The sequence below is a fragment of the Parus major genome, chromosome 5, assembly GCF_001522545.3.
Source record: "Parus major isolate Abel chromosome 5, Parus_major1.1, whole genome shotgun sequence".
Taxonomy (NCBI): domain Eukaryota; kingdom Metazoa; phylum Chordata; class Aves; order Passeriformes; family Paridae; genus Parus; species Parus major.
The window spans coordinates 50,478,069-50,500,705 of NC_031774.1; the positions used below are offsets into that span (position 1 = coordinate 50,478,069).

Consider the following 22,637-nt stretch of genomic DNA (forward strand, 5'->3'; position numbering starts at 1 on the left):
CCTCCCTCCCATTCTCTCTCTCCCTCTGATAAACCCTGTCTTTGCCATTTCAATTTATCTGAAATGGGAGGTAAACAACTGGCATTTTAAATTTGATCTAGTAAAACCTAGGAAGTCCTTTGATATTTTCTGTAGGCAGTGGATTTGGTTAGATAAGACCTAAAAGTTATTCATAGATTTGCTTCTTGATGATCTTGGCCAATACATGTTGCTCTTCTATGCCCTGTTTTTCACATTCACAGGTGACGCCAGCTTTTGTGAAGGACTTTGAGATGTAAAGGACTTTGAGATGTGAGATGTTCTTCTGCAGAACACCTTTTCAGGCTTACTCTTGTTCTTGCTTTCCCTGCCATTGCAGTAAATTGGCAGATAATCACAAAGGACTGAGGCCCTTACAAGAAATAGACAGGTCAAAACCACCTGCCTCCCATACATATTTCTGCTTTTTCATCTTTGAAAACAACAGCTTTTTCTGTTCCCAGCTAGTCAGTATGGTATCCCAAGGGGTTGTGCTGAGAGACAGAGACCAAACCATGGAGATCAGGGTGAAGAAAATGGTCAAAACCCTCAGGTATCAGAAATGCATATCAGTGGCCAAGAGAGAAGACTTGTGTTAAGAAGGAGTTTTGCCATCATGCTACAGAGACAATGTTGGAAGTGAGAAGTGTCCATTGTCACTTTACAGCTTCCTTAGGTTGCTCATAGCTGCAGAAGATGTCCTGAGAGGGAGAGACAGAGCAGAACAGTCACATGCCTTTTGGAAAAATTGAAAGTAGTTTCCAGAACAGTCTCTCACCTATTCATGTAGAGTAATTTGTGAGTGGCTGGGCTGCCTCAGGTGTCTCTTGGGAAGAGGAGTGGCAATCACCAACCACATTACAGTGGAGCAACAATGGGAAGTGAACCTCTGTTCAGAGAGAGTGAAAGACTGAGGATGTCTGAAAGCCTGCATGCTCATGCTCATGTTCCCAAGTTACCCAGGAGAATCCATTTATTTGACTGCAAAACTCATGAACCTACTCAGTCTTGTGTAGTTCCAACAGGTGTAAATGTGTGTGGACCCTATTTCCTGTCTGGCAGTATTTTTAACTTGGAATATGAGTGTGAAGAGAGTTAGTGAGAAATTGACATCTTTAGCACAAAGTGCCTGGAAGCATAAAACCATGTAGTCTTAGGTCCTCCTAGAAATGCATTTTTTCAACTGCTATTTTTATGAATTACTTGTTTCTGTGTCATTTATGGTCATTTCCTTCCTTAGAAATGTTATTTTGCAGTTGTTTAGTCCACAAAGCACAAACCTTCTCTGGCTTCTGCCTTAACTAACCAACCAGTATAAATTTCTCTTGAAATTCACAGCTGTCTTCAGTGAATGTGAGTAAATGAGCCTGCCAGGTTGAGCTGACTCTAAACTTTCTTGTCTTTGGGATGCAAATCTTTGTAAGTATATTTAGGTCATCTCTATTTGATTTTCATGGGACATGGGGGAAGGGGAGAAACTTCTTCTTCCATAAAGGAAAGAAAATGAAAAGATGGGCTTTAAATGACTCTTTTCAAAGTCACTATCAGAGTCATCATGTTCCATTCAAGAACCCAAGGATTCTGGGCTTCTGTTATTCTTCTGTTTGTGTGAGAAAAAAGTTTTCTCACCATTGTGTTCATTTTTCACCTGTGATTTAAACCATATTGAGGTTGTGACTGGTAGGTGTCATCAGAGACTCACGTGCAATCTAGTCACTGGTTCAAATTCCAAAGCCAATCTGCTGGTACTTAGATGTTTTTAATGCCTGACTGAAATTGTTCATAAATTCCTCACCACTTCCCATATTCTTTACCTTCCTGGCCTGGATACCCAGCAATCTGCTTCTTTTAAAATAATATTTCCCTGACACAAGGTCTCAGAGCACCACTTTAAACTATCCAGCTCATATTTAGTTCATATTTGGACTTCCCCAACTGGAGATGCTTAAGTATATATTATGGCCAGCAAACTGGAACCCCTCAGATATCCAAGAGCTGGATAAATAACTCTCAAAAACATAGGACATAAAGTATTTGTTGTACCTCCTAGTCATCCTCCAAATCATAGGCAGAGGCAGAAATGGGATAAAAATCAGTGCAGTGCTCAGAAAGTGCAGCATTTCAGACATGATCATCCTTAACACAAATCTCTCTTTACTTCTGGTTTATATAATAATTTCTTCCAACTTTATGGCAGAGTCACACACCTGGCCTGCCTTAATGTAAATGAAAAATCAGACTTTGATGTGTAATATCGTAAAAGTTCTACAGTAAAATTTAGTTGTAAATTTTGTACATTTTATTGTAAAAAATGTAAGAGTTTTCACCTTGACAGATGATAAAATATATAATGCACTGTGTGCAGAGGGTTGGTGCTAGCTTTACAGAGATGGGAACCAAAGCTGATACCATTCAGCAGTCTGTCTGTCAGACTTTGTAAAAAAGACATATTTTAGGGTGTTTCTGGGTAATAAGGTCTCCTGAGTTCTTTGCAGCTGGATTTCTGTGATCATGTTTTCAACAACATTGAAAGTGCAGATGGGGGAGGAGAAATGGGTGCAATTTTCATTAGCAGGTGGGTTTATTAAGGAGCTATTATTAGGCACCAGTTCTTCCCAAATGAAGATACCATTAAAAATGTCGCTTATGGCATTAAAGGTAAAACTGCAGAACTAACTGCAACCAAAAGCATTAAAACTTCAAAAGCTTTTTAAATATATGTTGCTTAATTCCAGAGAGGATCATATGGAGAATACAGCTGGATTGAGATCATATAAAGGATTTCTTAACTTGTGGTTGGGATGACTTGCATAATCTACTTGAAAGTGCTGTTTGTGAGCAGCAGGACCACGGCAGAGCATGCTCCAGAAACTCAAACGAGTGTAAGGGAAAGTGAAGATTACTGATGACAACTGGAACTAAATATCATAAAAAGTTATTTGATTGAACAGTGCTGTGACAGAATTGCACTGCAAAATGTGAATACTCTGCTTAGTCTTTTCCCACATCTTAATGGAGAAGAGTTATAAAGATTAATTATTTAGGCGGACAGCCTGTATATTCCACTTCTTAACCAGTGCTTACAAGATTAAAGAAGTTTTCTCCACCTGAAGACACTTCCTGAAGTGGAAGAACAGGAGTTTTATGAGGAGTGACAGCAAAATTTTATCTCTGTGCCACATCCCTCTACTGTTCCATGTGTTTACTCTTGCCCAGTTTAATACAACAAGCTCTCCCTGATTTCAGGATTGCATTTTTTAGCATTTAGCCAAATCAGAAACCATGGTTCATATTTTACATTTATCTTTCAAATTCTGATGTGACAGAGGTTTCAGTTGGATACCAATTGCTGTGATCAGAAGTGTGCTTTCAAATATTTTTAAATATTTTATAGATTAGCACCCAAAAGGAGGCAGAAACCTAGAAGAAAAGTAACTGCTACATCAGCTTCTTTTCTGTGACTTCTGATGAATTAATGATTATCCTTTTACATCTCTTATGCCAATAGCAGGCATGAAAGGCTCTAACATTCAGGATATCCAAAAATGTTAGAAAAGGGAGGTCACAGTGGAGTCCTAGGTGCAATGAGCAGGGACTAGTGACTGGGAGAGGGGGAATTGTGAATCACCTGTTAGGGCAGGGAGTAACTCATCTCCTGGGAGCATCCTACATTATCTGCAGGCAAGGGGAGCAAGGAACCACTGCCTGGGGATCTTTCTTTTCCTACTTGTTGAATTTGAGCCCACCAAATAGTCAAAATGTGTAGGTATGTGTGCAGATACATGTGTGTGTAACAGAGAGATGGGGTAGGGCAGAGAGGGAGAAAGTAAACACATGGTTGATATATTTGGATTTGTATAAGGGTAGAGAAATAAATAAAATGGTTTGATTTTAGAATGACAGACTAAACAAAACCAAACAACAACAACAAAAAAATACACACAACTGTTCCTCCTAAGAAGGAAAGGGAGAGAAAGGTATCCAAGAGCCCAGTCCACAATAAGCTGTTTATTCACCAGACCAGCTGTTATTTAACTGTCTCTGAAGTACTGAGAGCTCTTGGAATCCTCTGAAAATCAAAAGGTTTGACTTATCTAACTCAGACACAGTACTTCCTCATCTTTCTCCTTCAATAGAGCTTCCATTTGACATTTGTTTTGTTTTGTTTTGTGTCTCCAGTTTCAATATTTTGGAAAGCAAAGCAGTCTGGAGTTAAGTGGAGTACAGAGACTGATTGATCTTCTTCAAGCCTCTAAAGCTATCTTCAATGTCTGTCATATTAGTGGGATAAAGAAAGGCTCCACGGGACTGGTTTTTGGTTTTTCTGGGCTGTGCGCTGAAATAATTTCTCAAGGATTTAACTAGATGCTGAAACAACAATTTAAAAATTCTTTGCTTTGATCTGAAATACCTGATAAATACCTGGATTTTATGGAGTCCCCCTGTCTATGTTTCTATTATTTTTATTTCCTTTACCAGCCTTAATGGCTCTACTTTATTTATCTTTTGTGGTGCATAGGTAATAAAAGTTGGGCTACAGATGAAGACAAAATCCCAAAGTGATTTGGGCAAAAGCAAAAAAGCAACAAAGGAAGAGTGGAGAAAAAAAGCAATAACCTGAGACCAAATGTTATTTATGCTTTTACAGTGTTTAAACATCTATTTAACAAACATCAGCTACAACCCAGCTGTAATTTTGCCCTGCTGTTAGCCAGTTGCAAAAGCTCAGTCCCCTATTCATTATTAGCTATTGAAATAGGACTCTGAGATAAGAACAAAGACATTTTCAAAAATTTGCTTATTAGTAAAGGCCAGTGTCTGTCCTGTATGTTACTATAGACTACTTAAAATCCACAAGAAATTGTTCCCCCCAGTCCAAGCTGCTCACCCATGCAATTGCTACCTGAGATCTCTGGAAGTTCCAAACTGTCATTCTTTCCTCTCTAAACATTATCCCCACATTCCTTTGTAATTTTACTCCTAACAGTGAGCACAATGTCCCAGCAGCATTAGCAAGGAGCCAGGGGTAGCAGCAATGGCTTTGCCATTTCTTTTTGACATCTTCAAGCTATTTTGAATCAGTGGTGCTGTGTCTTGCAGTGTGGAGCCCACAAAGGCTTCAGTGTTTTCTTCTTGCAGTTATTAGTTGGCTTGTGACAGTGACATTGATGTTGTGGTGGCAGACACATGCAAATTGGAAATTAATATACTGAGCTTGATAGTTACAAAAGAATTTAAAAGTCAGATCATCCAAACTCTATTACATCATTTAATAAAAGCTGAGTGGAAATATCTAAGAAGCATGAGAAAACCTTAGATTACCTTATTTAAATTTGATACTTAATGAAAACATAAATTTTTAAACCCATGGAGATATTAACTAAATTAACCAGAATTATTTTAAAGGTTCAATTTACTCAGCTTGATCATCAGTCAAGGCAATCTCTATTTAAATTGATGGAGCTATGTCATTGTACACAGCTTGAGCTCTTCATCATGATAACTTTTCTAAGCATAACTGTTTTTAGAGCTTGAGGGTGTTTTTTGTGACAGCTACATACATGTTTTTCCAATGACTTAAGAACCATAAAACCACATTTAATATATTAAAAAGAAAAAAAAAAAAGCACTTATGATAACTTACCATTCTGTAAAGTTTATCCTCCAGATCCTGATTAATTCTTTGTAAGGCTAGGTAATTGTTTTGTATCCTAAAACAAAGATGATATCATGTAACTGAATGCATTGCTTTTCATGTTTTTTACCTGTATTTCACATCAGTACAAAACCTTGGCTTGCACTACTCGAATTCTATTTGCTTATCACTCCTGTTACCAGTCAGTGGTTGCCTTTGAAATGCAATTACCACCTGCTTCCTAAGCAAACTTCCAAACTTCTTTGTCATATTTTCCTACTATATTTAGCAGCAAATTCCAGCAGGAAATGAAGATAGTGTTGGTCACTCTGCACTTGTGTGCAGACACACATTACAGCCTAGGAACTTGCACAAGGTAATTATAGTTTTACATCAGGCTCAAGAATAGTATATAAGAGAGGAAGCTTGAGCTCTAGGCTTAGGCAGCACAAAAAAAGATTTATTGTGAAATTGCAGCAGAATACTAATGACTATAGCAACATGTGGGCATCAACATGTGACTTAGAAGAGAATATTTCTTCTTTCAACAAAAGTTCAAGAAGTTGCCTATTTTTTCCAGGAAGTATATTTAGATAGCTTAGCTGAGAAAAGATGGGTATTTATTTTTATCAGCACTTAGGGATTGAATTAACTCACAAAATGAGGCTTCCCTACTTATTCCAGAGCAACACACCAAAGAAAAGTTTCAGCCTGCACATCTTTATGTTACTTTGATGGTAACCTTGATATTGTAATCAATAAGCTGCACATCCTGTGGGAAAACCATTGGTATCTTGGTAGTAGCTGTGGCTTTCTCTCTGCAGAACCTGAGGAGGATAGGTCCTTGTTCATTAGTACCCCTCACCTCAGCATAATGTATAACAAATGTAAAGCAAATGTTAGAAGCTCAGCTGTGAAAAGCTTGTCTGAATAAATCTATATGACTGTACTGATCAATAGGTCAAAGCATTTTCAGCAGTAAGGAGATTTTAGGTAATGTGCAAGTGTTTTCACTGTAAAAGTGAACTCAGATGTAATCCACATTTATACAGCAAAATGCACTTCCTCTGAGAAGTCTAGATCTGGTTGTAGTTTCTGTGGTTATCAGGATGGGACTGGGATTAAAGAAGTCTCTTTGTTTATCATTTGGTTAGGAGTGGCTGCTGAAACTGAATGAAGATCTGTTTTCCAAACGCCATAGTTGCGAATCAAAGGGTCCAGCCCACCTCTTCTTGGCAATGTGATGCTTATCTCAGCTTCTGTTGCCATGGAGATTATCTTTCCAGTTAAATGATCAGAATTCAGGGTGGGCCAGTGGCTTGCAGTGCCCCTCTTAAAGGATGCAGAGCTCTGGCTGGGGCTGCCAGCATTGCAATAACATGTGCTGCACGGACCTGAGAGGGGATGTCTGTGCCAAGGACATCTGCTCTGTGGAAATAAATAATGACATTCCCATGGGTGAACATCCTCGGGGTACCAAGGGTCAGCCCACAGTCAGGACAGTCATCTCCAATATGCATTGCAAGCCTGGGGGAAGTCTCAATGTTGCCTAGGTTTTACAGAGCTCCTGAGCAGAGATCTCCTTCCTGGGAGGAGGATCTGTGGTAAATAGTGTTTGCTAAAGTGGTGACCCAAATGTGCTGAAAATCTCTGAGACTTGTAATGTGAGGCTTGGTCAATACTCCCCAATTCTCCTAGTGCTATTGTGCTTGTGTCCAGGTGACTTAAAGGATTGATTGAATCAGACAATTCTCTGCATTGTCCTGCTCCTCACAGCATTTACCACTAAGCCTCTCTATAGACATCGATTTGTGCAGCTCTAGGTTTACCTGGGATTTTCCCAGCCATTGTACTGTCAACACAACAGAGACAAATCTCAGGGTACTCTGTACCCATCTTTTCATAGTGCAGAGGAAAGCAGAAATGATCTTAATACAAAGAGGGTTAAAATGCTTTGCCTACAGCTACTCAGCACAAATATTTTGTTCTGCTGGTAAGGATGCATGCCATGATGCAGGAAGAAGAGATTTAGAGAAGTAAAATGGTGCCTTCTGGCTGAGCCCAGAAGTGCCCCAGCATCTTCTCTGTCATGCTTTATATTTTTTGTTTAGTAAAGCAAAATGTAACAGGTTAAACTTGCATTGTACCCTGGCAGTTTGTGGTTCAAGTGGAGGTGGTGTAAAAACTGATTTGCACATTAGCACCTGCAATGCCCTAAAAGTTTGCATGGGTTCAAAAGCAGTTGCGTAACTTCCTGAAAATAAAGGGGAGAAAAAAATTTGATTCAGGGCTTTTCTGGCCTAGGTGCCCCTGAACCACAGGCTGTTCTGCAGTGGTTACAGATGTGGACAGCTCAAGGAAACCCTGCAGATTCCCTTCCCATAACTTTGAGACCATGAATTAAAACAGCAATGATTGCTGCTTGGATAGCAGACTCATCATGGCAACAGTGGGCTTGTTCCTCAGCGTCTGTTTTCAGTTTTTCCTCTTGATATGGAAGATTGAAATGTTAATTATCTTTAATTATTTTTCAATGACAACACTTCCATGCCATACATAGTTGTAGAGGGTTTTGCAAGACTTCATCACAATCTGCTTCTCACTTTGTAGCTTCTTTTGCCTTTGCCCATCAAATTTTTGCCTGTTGTATGTTTAGGAGAAAGTAGCCCACAAACTCTGGCTCTTTAACACATTCATTTTGCACTGAGAAAATGACCACCTCCCAGTACAGTCAAATCAAATCTAAAAAAAATCCATGGTAAGTAGGAAGCTGAGCTTCAAAAATGTTTCTATTGAGAACAGTATGCAAAGGTAGTCAAAATAAGCACAAACACATATACATGTACATAAGCACATACACATGCACGTATATGCATAAACCCAAAATTGGAAATTCACTGTGCCAAAAGAAGTGTCAGCAAATGTAGGTGGCAAGGAGAGAAATGGACCCAGAAATACATGGAAGAAAGTGTTAAAAGGATAAATGAGGAACAGAGTAAGATCAATCTTTAAGCAAAACTGTAAGATAAAGGGAAGGGGAAATAAAGAGCAGGGAAAATTATTCAAATTTGAAAATGATCTAATGAGCAAATGGTAAGTTAACCTTGTTTTCAAAAAAAAATACACCCAGATAGCCTGAACATTGTGAAATATGAAATATTTTAACCTTGTAAATCTGGCTTTGAAAATGAAATAAAGGATAGGCTTTACTATGCTGCAAAACTGCAGCATAGTAAAGCCTATAATATATATAAGGATATACTCATGTGAAGTGATAATCTATCCTCAGGTGTTGATGTATTTTTGTGTTCATGTCATTAGGAGATACTCATGTGACTTCAGGTGCACATATATGCATCCATTAAACAAATGTTTAGACTCTTGACCAAATGAGGGCCTAATGAAAAATATTCTGACCATATTGAACACGTCAGGTGTCTGTGCTCTAACCCACCATACAACAACTCCTCCCTACGGCTGTAGATCACCACTCAAGAGGGAGTCTGCAAAAGCCTCTGTTTCTCTGTTTCCATGCAATCTCAAGCCCTCTTAAGGCCATGAAATACATCTAAAGTAAAACTTAGTCTTGGGCTGACTTTCTTTGAAGAAAATAATTTCTTCTAGAGTGTAGTTAGCTTTGAAAAGTGACTCTTGAAAGAGTAGCTTCTTGTTAAAAAAAATTATCTCTCTGTTATCACAAGTTATAGCAACATCCTTATGAAAACAATAGTTTTTCCTCCAGGATTCCAGTTCAGAACACCCCTTCAGTCTGTGAAATGCTTTTGGTGAAATAATTATATGTGTGGGCTAATCTCAGTGCTAAATATATGCTTGTATGAGTTTACTTCTCTCATGTCTTAAAATAACTCTACTTTCTGTTAAAAGATAGAATGGGATTAAGTTGTTACCCAAGGCAGGGTCTCAAGGAAGAAACCCAAAGTGAACCTTGGAGTCCAGATGTGGTTCCAACTTTGGATTCTGAATTTTTTTTAGATTTTAACTTAGAAAAAGCTGTGCTGACCATGTCAGATAAGGGACCACTGTGAGGAACATGAAATCCCCTCTCTTTTCAGTCACTTTTCAAAGCTGAACTTATGCTTTACAGTTACTATTTTCGAATCTAGTTAGCACTGTTCTCCCACAGAGAAAAAATAAAGAGGCCATCTCTAAATGTTTGTAGAGAGGTTGAAAACTTGACTATTGAGGCACATAAGTGACCTCCTCTCTTGAGTAGAAGTGGGGAGGCCTAGCAACAGTACAGGCAGTTCTAGATAAATTAAGACAAAGACTTTCAGGAAGGATTACAAAAGGATAATAATTCAGCTGCTTGGAAAAAAGAACTGCACTTCACAGAAAAGGAAATTTAATAACAGAAATGTTCTCCAGTGTATGAGAGGGATCTTGTTACAGAGGGCCTATTCATTTATGGGGGGGATGAATTTCTCTCCCTGTGCAGTGAATAAAGGAAGAGACACATAATTGAAACTAATTCTACTTTGTTTTTCTCACATTGATTTTCCTCTGTGACATGTTGCTGACAAGCTTTTGGATGACAGGTTTTTTTCAGACATTATCCTTCTCCAGGTTGACAAATCTAGATGTTCAACTTTCAGGATGCCTTGCTATTCTCAATAGAAACATTTTTAAAGCTCACCTCGTAAAATATTTTTGGCTTCCATTATGATATGTCTTCAGGGGAGTAATCACCTGCCTGAAACATAATTTTTAATATAAGTTTTCTTCATAATATGGTACAATGTTCCATTAGAATACTGGAAAGTCATTTCTGCTAATGTGATGTTCTGGTATGAGTGCTAGACTTGGCTTTGAGCCCTTGGCCTGAGTTTCAAAGGGTGCTTAACTCATCAATGCCCAGTGCAATTGATAAGAGGCTTTCTCCTGACTAGGAAGCCCATCTGTTTTAACAGAAGTGGGATGCTCAGCCCCTCTGCTGCTTTATGGCAGCTGCCCAAATTGATGCTTCAAGAGAAAAGAGCACCAGTGTTCCCTTTCCTGGAATGAAATGAAGCAAAACTAGACCAAGAATGAAGTTACTTTTAGTGGCTCTGCTCTAAGTGAAAAGATAGGAAAAATATTGTTGACAAGAGAACTATATGGAGAACCTCCAGACTGCTCCTGATAGATGTGTGTAGATTTCAGAATCACCACGACACCTGTATATTTTAATTTCATTTTGAGAAGCATCCCCAGTTAGAGAAGCATTTAAGTTATAAGACCACACTAGGCTGTTTCCTAAATTGAGATCTTATAGACTCGTTCTGCTTAAAATTTGCATAAAATGATTTGGTTGACTCAGCTTATTGGTGGTTTCTGTCATTGTTTAGGTTTGGCTTTTGCCTTCTGCAAGGAATGAAAAATATTTCTTTGGGTATTGCCCTGGAATGATTTATTCTGTATTTCATTTTGAGTCATCCAATGAATTAATCAAACAGTTCCATTAAGATATCAGTTTAAGAAAGTCTCACAAGACATGCAAATACATTCCTGCATAAGTGGATAATTCTACTTTCAGAAGTTTTGAAAACAAATGAAAAAATGGATATTAAGAATCATGATAAATTTTAGGCTAAATCTACAGGCCATTTTAATCAGTGTCAGGAACATAAGGAGTGCATGCTTTACATAATTTATCATTAACATTTACTAGGTTCCAAATTTTCAACAGCACTGTACCAGAGCTGCAACAGTTTTAAATAACAGCTTTTCAGCATCATTCCATTCTGCTTGAGACTAAAAAGGAAATTATTTGCTATACTATAATGCAAAACACCTTAATATTATTGCAATTGAACACAGTCTCAGCTTTGAGTGAGGGAGAGCCAAATTCTATTTTCTTGCATCAGCACAATGAAGTCTAAACAAAGAAAATGTGCATGTCATTAAAAAATATTTATCTGTATATACAAAGTATAAATAATATATGTATATGTATGCAGTGGGTTTATAACCTTTGTATGTGTAATGCCATATGGCACTACTCCACATGTATGTTTATACATAAATAAGGACATATTTGCACATATATAGGTGTATTTTTATTTGCATATTTGCTTTTAGTACAGAGGCATTTTACATATCACATGTAAATAATTTCATGTGACATGCAGTATATATTCAGGTAAATTAAGTCTATATATCAAATAAAAAACACAATGCATAATCAATAAATCATAAATCATGCATATTTGCACCTGTGTTTGTTTTTACTTACTTATGTTTTTAATACAGTCATTTAAAAAATTCTAACAACTGTTTATTTCAAAAAGTTAATTACTAACCTTCTCAGTTTTTCAGTTACTTTTTCAAGTTCCTCCTGAGCACGTCTCAATTCTATTTCAAGATACTGACGTGTAGAATCAAACTCGGTTTCAAGCATTTCCAGCTTATGTGTCGTGTACGATAGGCGCTTTCGTAATTCCCCCTTCTGTTCCTGCAAAGTACTAGAAAAACAAAGACCACAGCTGTAGAATTTAGCTGCTCCCAAAAAGCTTTTCATGATCCACTCTTTGACCAGTTCCCTAGAGTATAGCTTGGCCTCAAGCCAGAAAAGTGTGCTTAATTTGTTTACTGCACTTTGAAAATCTTCTGATTCAGACAGCTGACTATCTTCCATCTGTCCTTTCTGATGCATTTATTGCTACTATCTCATTATCCAGAACGGAATATGTTGCAAAAGAATCTTCATTGAATTAAAATACAAAACACGGTCTAGAGTTTGGTTTCACACAGGATCTCCCATTTAGAATTATCTTACCATACTATGACTGAAGCAGCAGGTCTCTATAGATCAGCTACAATAAACTATGCAAAAATATTTCCTTGCCTAAAATCCAAATTACAGTTCTGTGGAGGAAGAATTTTTTGTCGTATTTGATTCCTTTTTCACCCCAATCATTGCCACAGAGATGCCAGAGACCTTATTGTTCAGCATTTCATCTGGAGAATGGTAATCTACTAATAGTATCACAGTTTTAAGGTTGTAGATCTTTCCCTTTTTCCCACACTTATTCAGGAGCCAAGACTTTCCAGACTCAGGTGTAATCCCTACTTTTTTACAATTCTTTCTCTAAAAACCTTATGCCCTGATTGTAAACTATCTTCAGTTACAGTCTTAAACAAAATAAAGCACGAGACTCAAGTGAGCCACTCACCATATCCCTTAATTCTAACTGCACAATGGAGATTTTGGTATCTTTGTCTAGTTAGTTTGCAAGCTCTTCAGTCTTTTAGCATGTTTGCCAGTTGAACAGCAGGATGGGATTCCTGCCAGAGCTGGGATCTCTGGAGATAACTGGAACTTGGTTCATATACTGCAACCTCAGTGTGGAGCTGATCTCTCGGTTCCAGGTGGGACCTCAGAGACATTGTGGAACTGGGGTCTGCCATCACCAAGACACAAAGTGCTACCACAGGATGCATTGTGAATTGTCTTGCTTTTTTTTTTTTAATCATACAGTAAAAATAGTTCTTCATAAATGAATGGCAAATCTTGATTCCCTTTGATGTCAAGTGAGTGCTGCCATCAGCTGCACCAGAATAATGTTTTGGGTCTTTAATTAGACAAGAGAGTTGGGAACAACATGTCAGTCTTCAAGGAACACTTATCTGAGCTGACTACAGCGTGACTGGCTTCTCCTCTACAAGCTGTGATAGGAGCTCAGTAAGTTAATGCAAAAGCCTTACAATTGCTGCTTGCTTGATCCATGCAGAAACAGCCTCATGTTTTGCCAACACGGCGCTCTATTTCAATTGCACATACTGCGTGGTTACAGTTATACTTAGATTACCACTTGTGGTTATATTCTCTTAAAATAATATATTCTAATTCAGACATTTAATGCAGCTCCACTTAATATAACCATTTAATTTTTATATTTCACTTGGTGAATTAAACTCTGAAGTTATCTAGGGAGCTGAGAACCCATGCTGCTCATTTCTATGTGTCCTCATTGATGATATTACCACATCATACCACCTTTCACTTGCTCTGCTTCTGGCCTGTTCTTGCTACTCCTCTGCTCATCTTGGCAAAGAAGAGTGGTCAGTTTTCCTTTCTGTAGCCTGGAAACTCAGATTTTCCTCTGTGAAGTGGCAGTTACAGTGTCAAAACTGTTTATAGTGAAAAGAGATATGATTGCAAGTCTTCTGCTGCTCTAAAAATCTAACCACTAGGATCTGGATGAGAAACAGACAGTAGGTCCTCCTGCTGTGATTTTGGATAAAATGCCCAGGCTGAGGCTGATGGACAAATACAGTAAATGCAAGTTAGGCCAGATCAGGGAAGGTTAGAGCATCCTCCTGCACTGGAAAGTTTTGGACACAGGGAGCATGACCTTTGTGAAGGAGAGGAGTTATTGGGGTACAAATATAGTGGTAGTGCCAGGAATGTCTAAGTTAGTTATAGCTAGAGACTGCTTAGTAAAAGAGGAAAAAGAGAAAAGTTAATCACCTCCAATAACTTTGTTTTCTGCTTCCTTGTGTAGGTACTTCTTGCTTTGGGTCTCAGTTATGAGAAGATTAAGCAGGAGCAAAACTCCAGATTTCTCAAATGAAGTTGTTTCTGTATAGACCAGGGTGGCTAGACCTGTCTATGTGGGGAAATTTGGGGTTAAAATCTGAGTTCTGTGTAAAGATTGATCCTAAACTGGAAGTCAGTGCTGGTCTGAGATGCAAAAATGTGCTTTCAGATTCAGATCTGGACAGTTTGGTAGGTTTTGGCAGGCTGAAGCTCATGCTAGAAGGATAAACTTCCAGCTCACTTTATCCCTTGAAGTTCACTTTGAAGTATTTGTATTCTTGAATTCTTAACTTTCAGAATAAGATTATTCAATCCATTAAAATCAAGACTATTCTAGTGAGGTTTATTGAAGCAGTCTGTATACATGGACTCTTTGGGTAGTAAACCATAGATGTAACGTTGTTCAAAAGAAGAAAAAAACTCCACTGATTAAAGCATAATTTAGGCAGCTTCAAAGATGAAAGTTATTCTCAACAAGCAAACCATAATTCTGAAAAGATCTACTCATTTTCAGCCATGCTGGAAAGATGGGGTTACATTTTCAAACTCTCCCACACCAAGGAGAATCCCTCCTCACTGTGTATTTTTAGTTATCTGATACATGTTAAAACAGCTGATTGTTTTAAGAGGACATATATATTTTAGATAGGAGATAATCCCTGATTAATGATGGGATTATTTTGAATACAATAGAAGATGCATAACATTGAGTCTTTATTAAACTAGATGGAGAGGCATGAATTTTAGAAGTAAAGAAATTATGTTCTGACACTAATATGCTGAGTGGCAAAAAGACTTATAGTCACTATTATGGAAGAAGGAAAAAGAAAGAGAGAGAGAAAAGAGTTGGGGAAGTGTTAAATCATCTGCTTTAATATCAATCTTGAGTCAAGCAAGTTCTGGAAAGATAGCTAACTTTAAGCAATGGCACAATGAAACTTACACTTGTGAATGGCACAATGGGGAAATTTTCCCCAATCTTAGACTGTAACCATTGAATGGGTACTAATAGCTGTAACACTGAGAGCAGATTTCCCGGGATTCCCAAGATGGCTTTGACTTCTGCATGATCTGAGCCTTATCTAGATGCATTACTAGTTTGAGGTACTGTTGTTTTCTCTTCATTTTGGTTCTATATGAACAAGGATCTAAGAAGCCAAGTCAAAACAAGTGAGTGAAACAGCAGAAAGAATAAGAGGATGCAATGTATCAAATTCTGCATCTCTAATAACAGGATGAGAGTCTCAATTTTTGTTTTGTACTAATCTAAGGTATTTAATGCATTTTTTCTTTGTTTTGGTGGTTGGTTTTGTTTTGTTTTTTTATAACTCATGAAACAGATGTTCTTTCTCTGGAAACCTTCCCCTTACCATTATCTTCCAGTGTTATCACATAATGACATGCTTGGATTCTCATTTCTTTTGCTGTGTTGTGTTTTTTCTTCTAGAAATCTGAGGTTTTCATGAGGAAGGCTTAATTTTGTTCTGTACCACTGTACATTTGATAGTGGCAATTGAATCAGAGTTGAAAAGAAGGAAAAGATAAGAAGTCAAAACATGGATTCACAAAGTCAACCATTTAGCATTTTCCCTTTTCTTCAATACAACCAACCAACTGCATAAATTAGCTGCATTTTGCTTCTGCTTGTCACATACCAGTTAATTAGAAAAGTTAATTTCACAATTTTTTAATGCTACTAAATATCTATATTTTGATTAATAATTTATATTCCATGGCTAGTTGATTCCCATGGTTCTTTAGTTTTATATACATATAAAACTAAGAAAATAAACAGAAAAAAAGTACAGCCAGGAGAAAGGATAGGACTTATTCGCAAATTAAAAGTATTCTGGTTGTGCTGTCTTAGCAGTCTGATAATGCTATGTCTTAGAAAACAAAAATCCTATATTCCATGGTATCCTAAAACTCTGACAGATTCAAGGAGTATGGAATTACAGGGCAGAAAAGATCCTGTAGATTATTACACCTTTAGCATAAGGATTGCTCATTTCTTTTTATGATCTCTAATGTTCTGCTCCTGTGACGATCAGTGGTCCACAAATCATTGCCCACTTTGCTTCATTAAAATGCTTCTTTAACAACAAGGACAGTAAATACAATATTAAATATTTAGACTTGTGAAAGAAAACCTCTCAAGGGAAGCTACTTTAAAGGTTATTAAAATCAGGTCTTTAAACTTTCCAAAGTGTTATTTTCACTGATTAGTTCTGTTTATATTCATAAAAAGTATAAAATAGAGGAAACATATATTTGCACAGAAATTTGTGCCCACAAACATTATCTGAGCCTGCAGCTGTTGGTCAGGGTTAAGCTGTTGTGCTGGCTGGAGAAGCTCCAGGTGAACATATTCCCACTGGATTTCAGACAAAGCTGAGATGCCACATGATAAGGGCCTATTTTAAGGAAAATGTTCTGGAAAACAAGCAGGTTTTCATTGTACCTGTCTGGTCCTCTGCCACCCCATCTGCCTGGCAGATGGGCTGATGCCAAAGGAGTGCTGGCATGCAAAGTTGGGGATGCTCAATTGCCTGGAGGCCAGAGGATTTTTGGAGCCTTCTACCTTCAGGTGGCCCACAAAGAGGGTGCTCCCTGAACCTTTACTCTATAGGAATTGATATCTATGGGTCTGCCCCATCAGTGGAGCATTCCAGCAACCCCACACCTCCCCCTTGCTGGTCAAACTGCTTCAGCAGCACTTTCCATGTCTGCCTGCCTCCCCAGGGCTCTGCCTTTAGATGGTTCTACAATGCTGCTTAAAACAAGAACAAACACATCTTTTTTTGTAGTAGGGAAATTCTCTCTGAACAGACTGATTACATTCCTTCACACTGCTCCTGAAGTGAGTGAAAAAAATATTTATTAATGGTATTAGGAGGGAAATTAGCAGAGAAAGGAATGTGAGAAAAAGGCAAGATAGATGCCCATGACAAATATACTGAAAAACATCCATAGCAAAGGTTTTCATTTCCGGGCAGTGAAACAGGAATTTTAATGAAGCTGTGAAATCCTAAGTAGAGCTAATTGCATTTTGTGGGTAAAAAGCCTGTTTTGGAAGAAAGAATGTGTAAGAAAGAACTAACCTGGAGTGGGTTTTGGATCTCTGAATTTTGAACATGACTTTGACAAAGGTTATACCACCCAAGAGAGTTAAGGTGAGACTGAGCTTGCCTACTGCTGGTCAGCTCTGGCTCCTGTTCTTAGTCAAGAGCAGACTCTACCAGGATGAAATTAATCTGACCTATTTTAGAAGCCTACTTTTAGATGAGTTGACGCAAATCTGGAAGTATCCATTTCCATTAATTACAAAGGGAATCTAATCAAGTATCTCAGACGCAGACAATCACATCTCATCAGATAACTCCCCCTCTTCCTGACTCAGTTCTGTGTGTATGAGATGAGGTAATAGTATTTCCTTTCTAGTTTGCTTAGATGGCATGGGGGCCCACAAAAATGAACTACTAAAAGCTTCTAAAGTGTTTATCAGATCTGCTTCATGTCTGCGATGTGTCACATTCTAAAAAAAACTTCATAGGATCGGGAGTTTGGGAGCACTGAGGAAAATTTCAAAAATGTATTCTGAACAGATTTTAAAAACTGTTTTCTTCTTTTACCCTGTGGGGTTTTGTCTAGGGAAAGATCAATAACAGTCAATCCTACAGAGATGTTTTCTGTGAAAGAGTATAAAGATCAGAGAGGGTATCTGGAAAGGGAGAACCTGTGCACCCAGTCATGCCAGGCCAACCTGGGCCACTGATGTCAGACATGATAGGCAGCCAGAGGGTTTGAGGCAGATTGGTGATCTTGCTTTCCTGGAAGCACTTTCCCAGAACTGTAAATCTACTGTGGATCTCTGCAAAGAGGTGGGCTGTTTGGCTCAAGGGAAGCAGCCATCCATTCCCCTGGTTTTATTTCTGATTTTTGGATGCAGCTGATCATCACAGAGACGAATATCATCAGCCAGGCAAGAGGCAAGGCTCTGGGAGACACCTTCCTGACCTGTAGCTCATACCCCAGGGAGCAGCAAGATGGGAACAGAGATCTCTGGGGATGTTCACAGCTGGCAGAGGTGCCAGAGGTCCTCAGTGCTACTGCATTACTGATCAATGGCACTGGACTGCATTGCCAGCTTGATTTTGAAACTGCCAAGGAATTTTGACCCCTGCAGCCCTTGATGATCCACGTCTGGTAGTCTGGATTACCCAGGATTTTTTTATTCCAGCAGATCTTTCTTTGCTGGACATGTCTCTGGAATGGGTCTGCATGCTGCCCAAGGTGGACATGCTGCAAGAAAGGCACCCAAGCCCCAGCTTAGGAGGAATAGCTTTGAGATGAGAGTTGTGACATTGAATCTGACCCCTCAACAATATTTTTTTCAAGTTGTAGTTGCTGGGAAATGAAGTCAAAGCATTTTACAAGTGTTTTCTAGATTAATGAAAGATTTTTAATGAAGCAGTAATTGGATTTCTATGTTAATTAAATTTTGATTATGTGTTACATGCTCAGGGTCACTGTTTCAAAAGGTTAATGCCAAAACTATCTTCCTTGTCTGCAGTTTTTGTATCTAACCTTGCTCTTGCTTTATCTGATTAGGAGGGGGATGGGATGAAATTACAAAGTCAAGATCCAGAGTCTGAGAATCCAACTACAGACTTGAAATTATACATTTTATTGGGGAAGAAGATTACCTGCTGCAACTCAGACCCAGAGTCAAGCCCACAAACCCCAATTCTCTTGCATTCTTTATTCAGCAGCTTAATTTGTACTTAAAGAAATTTGCTTATGCAAATGTGTATCCAAGTTCTGCAATAGGCATTTTCCTATAAATTCAGGCTCACACAGACCTTGTTCAGCTTACCTATTATTTCTTAATTTTTACCAAGTTCTGTCAGGATTTTTTTTCATTACAGCACATCCACCAAATTTCTCCATTACTTTTGAAGAAGTTTCTTATATTTGAAACTTTGGAGTATGAATAGTTTGCCTGTCAAATTGCATGCAGATCTCTCTTTCCTATAGATATATATACAAACATATTTAGACAGATAGCTTTTGAGGGAGTTTTTTTGCAAGTATTAAACCATTTGAATTTTCTTTGCAGTACTTGTTTTCAAAATAAACAACCTGAAGCTGGGTTTGGATTATGAGAAGGAAGGCCTGTACATATGTTTCAGAACAAATGTGTGGGTGATCCAAATCTGGAGCTCAGATAGTTTCCAAATGACTGATGGACACATAACACAAGTAACAGAGTCCTTTTCTTAGGTTCTAGGCATTCTGGCAGAATTTAAACCAGAGAAGAGGGATCCTTTATCAGAAAAATTAAAGAGAGTCATTTGGAAGGGAGGTGGAGAAAAGATGTTTAGCAGTTGAAGTGCCAAGTGCAGTGGGATAGATCCTTAGCACGAAAGCCTGTTTGAGGCACCTGTAGAGTTCATACAGCTGCTTTAAAAAAGATACGTCACTGGATTTTGGAAACTAGAATTTCTTTACTTTGGACATGAGCACCTCAGTCTTTCATAATTTACACAACTAAAAATTCAGACCTGACAATATATATCTTATGGTAAGTATGTCTAAACTGTACTGGCCTTATTCAAAACAGGTAGAAAAGAGTGATCTCTCTTAAAAATAAAACTAAATTATGTTTTGGTTATAATGATCTGACAGTCTTTCATTGCAGCAGGTTGACTTCTATAACAAATATCAGAAGCCCACAGACACATCTATCCAGCAAGAGAATTCAGTATTAACTGTAATATGAGGTGATAAGAATACAAAAATTCAGTTACATATTGACATGCAAAAAACCCTTAGAGGACCATCTGTCAGCACTGAGTTGTCTTAAGTGAATGCCATTATTGTTGGTGAAACGTGACAAGATTTTAAAAATGTACTCATAATAAAGACATACAAGCTTTCCTTTATTTAAAGGTGCTATCCATAACCTAAGGCTCTGAACGGATTGAATAGAAGTACCACGAATAAAATTACAGCTTTCAGAAACAGACACTAAAAGTGTTTTGATTATTTTAAATGAAGTTTCTTCAGCAGACAATTTTGATTCCCCCAGTGTACTGAAAAATGAAAAGGGCAAATGAACATGAACTGTGTGAATCCAGACCTGTGAGCAGGGAGTGTGTTAATGTGGAGAGCACTAAGCAAGGGTACAGAGCAGCCCATGGAGAAGGAGGAATGTGGACTTGCAAACCACGATGTGCAAGGTCACTGCTTGGTGCAAGAGCAGAGACTGAAGAGCTGAGCCAGCTCTCTGAGGACTGATTTAATACTTCTGCTAACTTGATTTGGAACTGGAATCTTCCAAATATGTTTCTGTCTCCTATTAATGAGGTGGCCATTTTTGCTTACAAGACACTTCTGAGGTTAAATACCTGAGTGTGTGAGAAATGAATGCAGCGCACAGCAAAACAGCAGGAGTCTTGTACCCAAATTCAAGGGTGACTAAAGCAGAGGGAAAGAGTGGAAGCAACAGAAGGTGTTACAATGACCTTTGCCTTCTTCCAAGCTGCCTCCTAGTGCCTCTGTCAGGCTCTCCTTAAAGTGGGAACTAATTGTTTTCAGGTCTAGCAATAGTAGCAGTGGCTTAAATGTAAACCTTTAGGCTCAGTAAGTGATCCTACAGAAGTTTGAAAAAGGACTGTGCCTGTTCAATTTGTTTCTCTGTATTGCTAGAAAATGAAGGGATGGAGAGCTGGAAAATATGGTTCCAAGAGAAGAAAACCAGCATGTGATTCCAAGATGAATACTGTTTTCTGGCTCATTCCCTAGAGGTAGGAAAGATGTGTTTATTTTCTTACCATAATGAAGGACTCTCTTCATGTTCATGCCCTGCTTCGTATTTTCTGCACTGTTGAAATGTTGCCTAATGCTTGGAACACATCTGAAATGAATCAGCTGGTTAAACTGGGAAAGAAGGGAGGAAACTTCTGGTGTGGCAACCTTCAGACACCATTTGTCCAAGAGAGCAGAATCATCATGATGCTGACCCTTCCTAGGGATGAAGGGATCTGCACTGCTTTCTGTCCAGGCTCTGCTGCTGACATGACTCTGGAAGAAGGTTCCCCCCTGTAAGAGCTGCTATTTCCAGGCTTCCCAGAGGCTGATAGGTTTGCATAAAATATTTGGCTAGCAGAACTGGTGAGTTACAGTGTAAAGCTGCAGGATTCGAAAGGGTAAGAAAACCAGCAGCAAAGCCTGACTGAAACAAATATGATGTAATACAGGCCACTGGGGAAGTTTCCTCAGTCAGAAAGTTATTTGAAGTTGTTGAGCAGTTGTAGTCTGCTTTTTAATGCCTGTCAGAATCTTACCCGTCTGCATTGCATCTCACTAGGGAATCCAGACTACTGAGGGGTGATAAGAAAGGGGAAAATAATAGTAAGGTATTGAAAAATTGAGGAAGCAAAATTAGAGGTAGACTTCAATTTGTGATTAGAAAGCTAAAGAGAGCTCTCCAGGTGATTAAGCAGGCTGCCTTCAATTGCAGTAGCTCTCCTTACAGCTTCGAGTGGCCAGCTTCTAGATTGCTTTGGTTTGTAGTCACGGATAAGCACTCCCTCTGGAAATTACTGAGAGCAGCCTGCCACATCAGCTCACAAGCTTATAAAGTTATATTTTAATTGTGTTATTAAAGCTTTCTCACTTTTGTTTTTGTCTGTTTATTTCCCTGATTCATCTGGATCAAGCTGTGCTGGAACAGAAGTGTGGCTCCTCCTGAATTGTGCAGTTTTATGTGTAATAGGAATGCAATGAGAATGGGTGAGAATGAAGCCCACCGCCCAGATGCAATCTGATATTGATCTCACTCTTTCTATTAAAGGACTGAGGTTGGAAGTGTGGCAGGGGAATACTGGAGAAATGTGTTTTAGCGTTAGGGATAGAATTTTGTTCCTATTTTATTTGGTATAAAACATCCAGACAAAGGTTAATGGATACAGGTTATAATCTCCATTCTCATCATAACCATGTCCTTTCTTTCCCAATCCTTTTCTCATTCCTCTGATTTGAAATTCATTTTTGTCTTCCTCAAGGGACTCATTTAGGTGGGTTGGCTTAACACTTTCATCAGAAAGGTTATGCTAAGCAGCTGAAAACATCAAATATACTCTTCTGGCTCAAGAACCAGTCAGACAGAATTACTGCTGGGACTGGGGGTAGGGGAGGAACTGCAGGTGCTTCTTTCCTTTATAGTGGTGTATATTATATTATTTGAGCAAATGACTGAATTTGCCTTTTAACTATGTCTGCTACAGTTGTTTTCTGATCCTCTTTTGTGACAGAAGTCATGCAAGACAGAAGCTCCTGTTGCATGTTTAACTTGAATATGGATTCAAGGTGCTTGCCTTTAAAAACGTGCTCATGCTGGCCCAGATGTTTCTCCTAAAGAGCCCAGGAGGAAATGCTGCT

At 38.5% G+C, this 22,637-nt stretch overlaps 1 protein-coding gene across 4 annotated transcripts in view; it reads right to left on the minus strand.

The window, feature by feature from the left end:
* The window catches only part of BEGAIN (brain enriched guanylate kinase associated), a 157,572-nt gene that overhangs the window by 47,511 nt on the left and 87,424 nt on the right, over positions 1 to 22,637 (minus strand). For 3 of the 4 annotated variants that reach the window (XM_015630005.3, XM_015630009.3, XM_015630013.3), the window contains 3 exons: positions 11,953 to 12,114; positions 10,308 to 10,364; positions 5,663 to 5,729 (listed from right to left, as the gene is read on the minus strand). In XM_015630005.3, the coding sequence (XP_015485491.1) occupies positions 5,663 to 5,729; positions 10,308 to 10,364; positions 11,953 to 12,114 (286 nt within the window). The remainder of the gene's footprint in view (positions 1 to 5,662; positions 5,730 to 10,307; positions 10,365 to 11,952; positions 12,115 to 22,637) is intronic. The other variant, XM_015630008.3, reaches the window with a different exon arrangement.